The following is an 8,967-nucleotide window of genomic DNA, read 5'->3' on the forward strand; positions in this document are numbered from 1 at the left end:
TGATAGGAATGAGGAAGGCTGGTAAGAGACTGAGGATTAATAAAGGGAACGGTACTCTGCCATGTTCGATTGCTATTGCTGATCTTGTTGCAAGCCTGGAGGATCTGATGTTGTTTCCGCGTGGTAGATCTGTCAAGATAAATGCTGGAAGGACTGAAACGAATCATGGCAAAGACTGAAGCGACTCCTCTGTATTGCATAACAGATTGCCAATTGTCCTGTCGCAGGCCTTATTTGCATGCCTGTCTGCTTGCTTATTTAAAGATCGAAGGATGTGGTGGAACTGCAGTGTTCCCATTGTCATTTGCAGGAATTGGCAGCGCTGTAGGACCTACTGTAGGAGGGCGTTCGGAGAATTTTTTTGTTGAGCCATTAAACTAATGACTATAGAAGAGTCTCCAAAGACTTTCACTGATCTTATACCAAGTCTGCTAAGTTGTTTTAGACCTTGATACAGGGCCAACGCCTCTGCCCTGTTATTGGAGAGATTTCCTAAGCCCCATTCATAGAAGAGGACACATTCCCCATTGGCATTATAGATCACACCCCCTGCCCCTGCGATACCTGGGTTTGACTTGGATGCTCCATCGAAGAAGAGGTAGAAATAGTTACATTTTTGCAACCAAATTGCGAACTCCTCCTCTTTGAGCCTTATCTTCCAACTGTGGGTTTCCTGTCTGCGCTGAGCTCTCATTGTATTACCATTCTGAGTGATGTGGTTTTTGTCCAAGATGTAGCTGATGAAGCTCCTTTCTTCCACACTATACTCTGTTGCATCAATATTGCTATGAATTTTAACAGCGATAGTTTCAAGAGCTAGAGATTTTGCCTTGTTGCAGGCTGATCTGGAAGTCGAATTCTTGTCCTTAAAGATTTTTCTATTTCTTACCAGCCAAATACTCCATAACATGGTGTATGGGAGAATGTTCCAGACCCTCTGCACTAAATTGCTGTTCTTATTTTTCCAAGGACAATTCTTTTTCCAGTATTGTATCACTTCACCTATGGAGTGCTGGATGACCCAAGGGAAATTATCGATTGGATACAATTCTTTCCAGCAATCATTAGCAAAAGAACAGTCTACAAAAAGATGTTGCATAGATTCTTCCGCAGCATAGCAGTTGGGACAGCAAGATGGACCATTGATACCTCTTTTTTGTAAATTCTCTGCTGTTAGAATTTTCCCTTTTAGTAAGGTCCAGATGAAAAATTTAATTTTGGGTAGAGCCTCTGACTTCCAAACCATTCTCCAGGAGTTCCATAATGGCATAGAGAAAGTGTTGTGGCAGATTTGTTGGTGGGCTGCTCGAACTGAGTATTCAGAGCTAGTTGGGTCCCATCGAAAGCCATCTCTCTCATTCTTTTTGACTGGGGCTTTGCTATGAAGGAAGGACTGCAGAAGGGCAAGGCTAGGATTGAGAGCAATGGGAACATCAGGGAAGGACCACCCCAGCCAGAGGTGGGATAGAGGATCCCAGCTAGAAATCTGATCCAGAAAATGGATACCCTTGCTGCTGAGAAAGGAGAGAATAGGGATGGTTTCTTCATGACTTATTATAGGTTGCTGTCCCAGAATTTTATCAGCTCCAATACTTATACTGGCTCCTCCCTTGGGCACTTTGGATATGTTCTGGGCCATGAACGGAATAGCTTTTTTACAAAGACTCCAGATTTTTGAAGAGTCTCTATTGGGTATGACCGAATCAAGCAATTGCTGTCTTGGGCAGTTCAGGTATTTGGTTTCCAGGACCCTTTTCCACCATGTTGAAGGACCAGTGATGAGCCTCCAGACTATCTTCCCTCCGTAGGCCAGGTTTTGGAATTTGGGGGATCTGACTCCGAGACCTCCTCTGTCCTGGGTTTGAATGATTTGTTTCCAGCTGACTAAATTGAATTTCTTTTTATCAGTTTTCCCTCCTTGCCAAAGGAAGTGGCGGAGGATAACTTCCATTTTGTTATGAAAAGAAGAGGGGGCTTGATACAGAGAAAAACGATAAAGGGGGAGAGAAGAAATACCAGATTTAAGAAGGATGAGTCGTCCTGCTGGATTAAGCCAAACTGAACCCCACTGCTGCACTTTCCGCTTCACTTTGTCAATAATGATGTCCCAAGTGCCTGCCTTCAGAGGTGTAAGGCTCATAGGCATGCCCAAATAGGAAAAATGCGTTCGTTCTAGGTTGCAAGTGATGCCAAAGATATTAGCGATCTTATGAATGACCTGATTTGAAGCATTCCATCCAAAAATACAGCTTTTCAACTGGTTAACCAAACCTCCTGAGTACCCCATAAATTTGTCGAGAAGAGTCTTGAACCTCCTTGCTATAGTGGTGGAGGCTCCTCCAATAAGCAAGGTGTCGTCGGCGAACTGAGAATGATTGATGTTCTTGGCTCCATTTCCAAATTTAATTCCAGTTATAAGGCCCATTCTTCTGTTGTAGTCCAAAGCTTGGCTAAAAGATTCAGCCATAAGAATAAATAGGTACGGGGAGAGGGGACAACCCTGTCTGAGACCCCTGGAGGATTGAAAGGCTTCGCCCGGTCTGCCATTAACCAATGGGGAAATCCAAGGCCCAGAGATGCAAGCAGTGATGAGGCTGATGAAGGGCAACTCAAAGCCCATCTTTTTTAAAACAACAGTAAGGAAGGAGTGTCTAACTCTGTCAAAGGCGTTGGCAAGGTCGAGTTTGAGGATAAATCCTTTCTCCTTCCTAGAGAGGCTCGAGTGGATGGCTTCTTGAACTAAAAGGATGGAGTCAATAATTTGTCTGTTGGCCATGAATCCTCCTTGGTTGTCTGAAATCAAGGAGGGGAGGAGGGGCTTAAGGCGAGCAGCAAGGATTTTAGCCATAATTTTGTATGAAGAGTTGCAGAGGGAAATGGGTCCAAACCGAGCAAAGGAAGTGGGCCTGTTTTCTTTAGGGATGAGAGCCAAAAAAGTGGCATTGGTATATCCACCTAATTTGCCCTTTCTCTGAATCCACCTGATCATCTTAGTCAAGTCTTTTTTATTAAACCCCAAAAGGCCTTATAAAAACAAATGGGGAATCCATCAGGCCTTGGAGCCTTATCAAGATTCATAGCCCAGATTGTTCTTCTGATCTCCTCCTCTTCTATTTCTTTTACCAGGTTGTCATTAATTTCTTTGGTGACTCCTTTGGGCAAGTATTGGAGAAAGTCAGCATAATCCTCTTCTCCTTTGGTTTCATTTAGAAGCTCTCTGTAGTAATCAGTGGCAATCCTTCTGATGGCCTCTTGGGTGTTATGCTGATTTCCTTCATTGTCCAAAATTGAGCTAACATTGTTCCTGATTTTTCTAGCCGTGGCCTGTTTGTGGAAAAAAGATGTATTTTTGTCACCATCTTGTAGCCAGAGCTGCCTTGACTTTAATCTCCATTTTATCTCTTCTTCTTTGTTTATATGGCTCAACTTTGCGTAAAGAGCACCTTCTTGCTCCTTATTCTGTTGAGAGAGACCATGAACCTCTATCGTTCTTTGAATGCATTCAAGGTCATTTACAATTTTTTTTTTGATCTCTTCAGGTTCTTTGTAATTGGCTCTTGCCCACTCTTTGATGGCCTGTTTGACTCTCTTTAGTTTGGTTTCCCAGATGAACCCTGGTGAGCCTTCAACGTGCTGGATCCAGGATCTCTGAATGATTTCTCTGACTGTCGGGTCCCAACTCCAGAGCGGACTGAATTTAAACGGGATTGGCCCAAGAGGGCAGTGTTTTTCCAACGTGAGCTTTATGGGATAATGGTCCGAGGCAGAGGTGGAAAGAATGTTAGCATGCCCCGCTGAAAAGGAGGAGAGGAACGAAACATTTATAAGGAACCTGTCCAGCCGTTCCATTATATTGCCAGTTCCAAGCCTGCGGTTACTCCAGGTATACCTGCGGTTTTTTGGAACCACATCCACAAAGTCGTGATCCCGAATGATAGCTTCCAGGCGGCCTCTGAAGGGGTCTGGCAAAAAGCATCCTCCCCTTTTTTCATTGGCATGAAGGATTAGATTAAAATCGCCTGCCACTATAATATTTATAGTTGTTTCCCCGTCGATGCTTGCCTTCAAATCGTCCCAGCAGCTTTCCTTCTCTCTGTATTGGTTGGGAGCGTATACATTGTAGATAACTACTGTTTGATTGTCTATTTTATTTTCCAAGACCGTTCTGATCCAATGCTGGTGTAAATGTTCTGAAATGCAGTTCCATTTGTTGTGTGCCCAAAGGGTAGCGATACCTCCGGAAGCTCCTCTTGAGTCGCTGGTACAACCTACATAGTGTTTCTGCTGATCTATAATTCCTCTTATATCTTGCTGCTCAAGTTTTGTCTCCTGAATCAAAATAATTTCTGGCTTTTCACTGTGTATAAGTTCTCTGAGGGCTAAAACTTTGGAGGGGTGCCCTAGACCCCTGCTGTTCCAAGATAGGATTTTCATCATTGGATGTTTGGCTTATGGAGAGGTGCTCGCCTCTCTTGAGATGCCTCCTTCTCGTGTTGCCCCAGGATGAAAGCTTCTATAGGGGTTTGAGTGCCCAGGGCTATGTCTTTCTGAGCGTTCTCGTCTCTATGCTGCTTTGCAGATTTTCTTCCAGGACCTGATTTCTTGAAGGAGTCGCATGAGGATCCATGGTCTTTGGACGAACTTCTTGTGAGCCTCGGAAGGGGGGGATCAAGGGAAGCCTGCGAATGGGTGATAGGGAGGAGGGAAGGATCTGAAGGATCGGAGGGGAGAGAGGGGGGCAGAGAAGGATCCTCGGGGGGAGGATCTAGGGATGATAGGACAAAGAAGGGGTTAGAAGAGGAGGGGAGGGGCGGATCAGGAGGGGGAAGGGAGGAAAGGGGAGGGGATGATGAGGCAGGACGGGGAGCAGAGGGAACAGGAGGGTCAGATTCCAGAGGAGCTTTGGATGCTGGGGCGGACTTCTTCTTTTTGACAGGTTCCCATTGGCCTTCTTGATCACCGCTTTCTGCATCAACAAGTTTAGTACATCGGTTGGCAAAATGGCCGTATTCGTGACATACCTTACATTTGAAAGGGATCTGCTCGTAATCGAGCTGCTGAATATGGCTCCAGTCGTCCACCTTCAGTTTTATTGCTTCGGGGAGTCCTTTGCCTAGGTCAACTTCAACGCAAATCCTCGCACAGGCCTGCATGTTCTCTTTCGGTTCGCTACGGTCGATGTATTTGCCAACTGCATTCCCGATGGCACGAACAGATTCGTCTCCCCAGCAGTGGAGTGGGAGATGGGGAAGACGAACCCAAACCGGAACAGCACTGGGGACGTCCAGTTCAGGGTCGAAATCTGGGGTCCATTTGTTAAGGTACAGGCCCTTGGAGTCCATGAAATAGGGTCCGTTTCTGAAGATTAGATCCTTGTCCTCTTTAGATTCGAAGTGGAATGTAAAATATCCTTTCCCGCAAAACCTGATGGCGATCTTCCCTTGAATTTTATCGGACCAATTTCTCTCCACCCATCTTTGGACGGTTCTGGGAGAAGGCTAGAGGCCTGTGAATTGACCTATGAGGCCTTTTTCAGCCAGAGACAGAGCGGCCATGCGGGGCAAGGCTGGGGGTAACTGAACCTCTTGGAGCCCATCCAGCTTCTTCACGAATTTTGAGAGGGCGGGCCTGGGGCGTTGCGGAGGCAGCGATTTCACCAGGGCAGAAAACGCGCTTTGAGGATCCGAAGGGGGGTCCGGAGGGTCCAGAACAGGGGCCATGGCTAGGGCCGTGGCCCAGGCAGCCGCAGGCAGTTCGCCGGGAGATCAAGGGCGCGCGCGGGAGCTGTAGCGAGCCGGCTCAGAGCGATCAAGTAACCATGAAATTGAAATTCAAGTCATATTGTGAAGTCTTATGTTTTTAAATAATATTATACCCCTTATCAAGAGTTTATTAAATCTCACCCATCCACATAATTTTTCTTATTAAAAAATTGAAAATATCCTTATTCTAAAATAAGCATGCAACATAATTAATATTATTAGTTATAATAATTAATATTATTTTATTTTCAATAATATTATTAATTATTTTTTATTAGTTGATACAATATATTAACTCATTTTTATTATTTAAAGAAACCATATTAAAATCTATAGAAAAAATATCATCATAAGAGAAGATAAAATTGAATTCAAAATTTAAAATTATTTGAAATTATTATTATTTTCTTCTTATACTGTTTTATATCTAAATTTCTATTCTATTTTTGATGACTCATTTTTTTATTAATCTTTGTCAAAGTTAGCATACATCTAACTTATACTATGGTGAATTTGTAACTTACTATGGTGAATTTGTAACTTGTTTGAGTAATCTACACTAGAAATTTCTATTCTATTTTTGATGACTCATTTGTTATTAATGTTTGTCAAAGTTAGCATACATCTAACATATACTATGGTGAATTTGTAAGATGACTCATTTGTTATTAATGTTTGTCAAAGTTATCACATTTTCCAATCCAAACCAAATATACTAAAAAATTATGCCTTAGCAAGAGTTGAGACTTAATGAGGGTGGGGGAGACTATCCTTGAGAATTATCACATTTTGGAGAGGTTGTTTTTGTGTCATATAACCATGAGTGCCCGACCAGGATGTATCAGTATTTGGATTGTACTCCGACCTGTGACTGGAAGGCACCAATTTGGGTCCTTCTGGATTAGAAGATGGAATCCCATGTGCATGTAGATGCCAACAACATAGCGATAGGCACCATTCTAACCAAGTGGGGATGTGGATAACCCCATACACTTTTCAAGGAAGGAAGAAGCTGGTCGCAAAATAGGAGGCAGAAGCTGGTCACAAAATAGGAGGCACTAAAGTACCTGATCACCCACTTTGCCAACAGGAAGGAAGAAGTTGGTCACAAAACAGGAGGCAGAAGTTGGTCACAAAACAGGAGGCGCTAAAGTACCTGATCACCCAACAAGGTGGGATATTATGTTAATGTTGTTCAACTACAAGCCACTTGATACATATGCATCTCTAAGTAAGTAACTCAATCATTTTCCCCTATGTGAAGCTGGTCACAAAATAGGAGGCACTAAAGTCCTAATCACAAGAGGCACTAAGGTTCACCCAAGAAGGCAGGATATTACGTTAATGTTGTTCAACTACAAGCTACTTGATACACATGAATCTCTAAGTAAGTAACACAATCCTTTTCCCCTATGTTTTCACACTAAGCTGGTCACAAAACAGGAGGCGCTAAAGTACCTAATCACCCAACAAGGCAGGATATTACGTTAATGTTGTTCAACTACAAGCCACTTGATACATATGCATCTCTAAGTAAGTAACTCAATCCTTTTCCCCTATCTTTTCACACTTCACTGTTTCTGACAACACCTTATCAAATTTTCATTTAAATGCTAATAAGTTAAGATATATGTCTTGTTTATGTCTTTGGTGCCTTTATAAATGACAATGCATTTCTTTTGGGAATCAAATACTACAATGACATGCTTTTGGAAGTTGAACTAATGGGGAATGTCTAGTCTGAATTACTCCTTCAGAAGGATATGCAAACATCCACTCTAAAACAGTGGGTGTTTACTTTGAGAATTTTGCTCTTTTTTCATGTGCTATCGACTTACAACGTGTACATTGCAAAATTTGGTGCAATTGCTAGTTAATTGTCCTATACCATGTTATATGTCATATATCACTAACAATCTATATTAGAATATTTCATAAACTAATGAAATATGTTTTATTTAGTGGATAATTATTTAAATATTTCACATATTTTGTATATTTATTTTAGCACTTAATATTTTATTTTTGTAATGTATTTGTTTTTATTAATTTCAAAATTATTTAAACTTTTAAGTTAAATGAAAACTATGTTTGAATATTGTTTAAATTTTAATTTTTTTTTATAAATTTTAATATTTTTAAGATAAATTTATAATTTATATTTTTGTTAAGAATTTTGTTTTATTTAGTTGTTAAATAATTGGATATTTTTGTTTATCTTTTCACTTTTGTTGTGGAAAGATTAAAAATTATACAAATTAAAAGTTTAAAATTATATAATTATATTGATACTTTAGAAATAATTTAAATTAATTTATTGTTTCTAATAAGTTGAAAAGTTGAAAGAGAGTTTTTAATTTTGAAATGTTTTTGGTTTATAAAATTAGAATTTTAATGTTTATTCAACTTAAATAAATATTAATGATTTTATTTTATATATTTGGATGTTTTAAGTGTAACTATTATTTTTTTGTAAGTTTAAGATTGTATTACCTCAAAATATCATGAAAGCACATATATCCAACAAAGTTCATCATTAGACATGTCATTGGGTATGTGGTCTCAATCTACCCAGTGGGAAACTAGATATTTTAACCACCTACCAATAGAATAATTAACCCAAAATTCAGAAAGTTTTAGCAATTCTAGCATCATTAAATTGTCTACAATAGTATTGTAGAACCAAAAATTTAAGATAAACATTCAGTCTCAAGAATTTGAGGAGGTGATGGGAGCTGGATCTCTCACACTAGAACCTGGAGGGACATGTGGAGTAGTTTCACACTGAAAATGAAGCTCAATGTTTTCCAACCTCACATCAATCCTCTCTAGACACACCTGCTAGTTATGATGGACTAATTTAACATCTACCAATCTAGCAAAGACATTAAAATTTTATGTTTTCTTGTCCTTCAACACCCTCCCCAATAAGGTCTTTGTCTGCCAATACAAGGGTTAGGCTAAGAAATAATGTTTCCTTCTTCCCCAGGTGGTCCCCAAGTCAAGAATCCATGGTGACACATCCTCCATGATTTCAGGATCTAATAGGGTATGTCTTTAAAGAAACACAAGAGTCTCAAGCTGGAAAATTTCACTCTAAGTTTTGGGAGGAACAATAACATGGTAAGTATTAGCAGTAGCCTAATCCTATTGTTGGCTTTGATTGTGGCCTTAGGGGTTGTAGCCTCCCCCCACACCGCTGCTA

The 8,967-nt window shown here is 40.7% G+C and overlaps 1 protein-coding gene across 1 annotated transcript; it reads right to left on the bottom strand.

Annotated features, from left to right (window-relative positions):
* Positions 1-2,994: 2,994 nt before the first annotated feature.
* On the bottom strand, positions 2,995-4,434 carry LOC149202083 (uncharacterized). The gene has a single exon (XM_089401483.1). It carries the CDS (start codon positions 4,432-4,434, stop codon positions 2,995-2,997), a length of 1,440 nt encoding a protein of 479 aa, XP_089257609.1.
* Between the last annotated feature and the right edge of the window lie 4,533 nt (positions 4,435-8,967).

Source organism: Pinus tabuliformis, chromosome 2_1, assembly GCF_031772625.1.
Source record: "Pinus tabuliformis cultivar Carrire ecotype Pingquan chromosome 2_1, CPIR1, whole genome shotgun sequence".
NCBI classification, from domain to species: Eukaryota; Viridiplantae; Streptophyta; class Pinopsida; order Pinales; family Pinaceae; genus Pinus; species Pinus tabuliformis.

Coding starts and splice junctions, on each gene's coding strand:
- LOC149202083 (XM_089401483.1), bottom strand. CDS start 4,434: ATGAAAATCCTATCTTGGAACAGCAGGGGTCTAGGGCACCCCTCCAAA.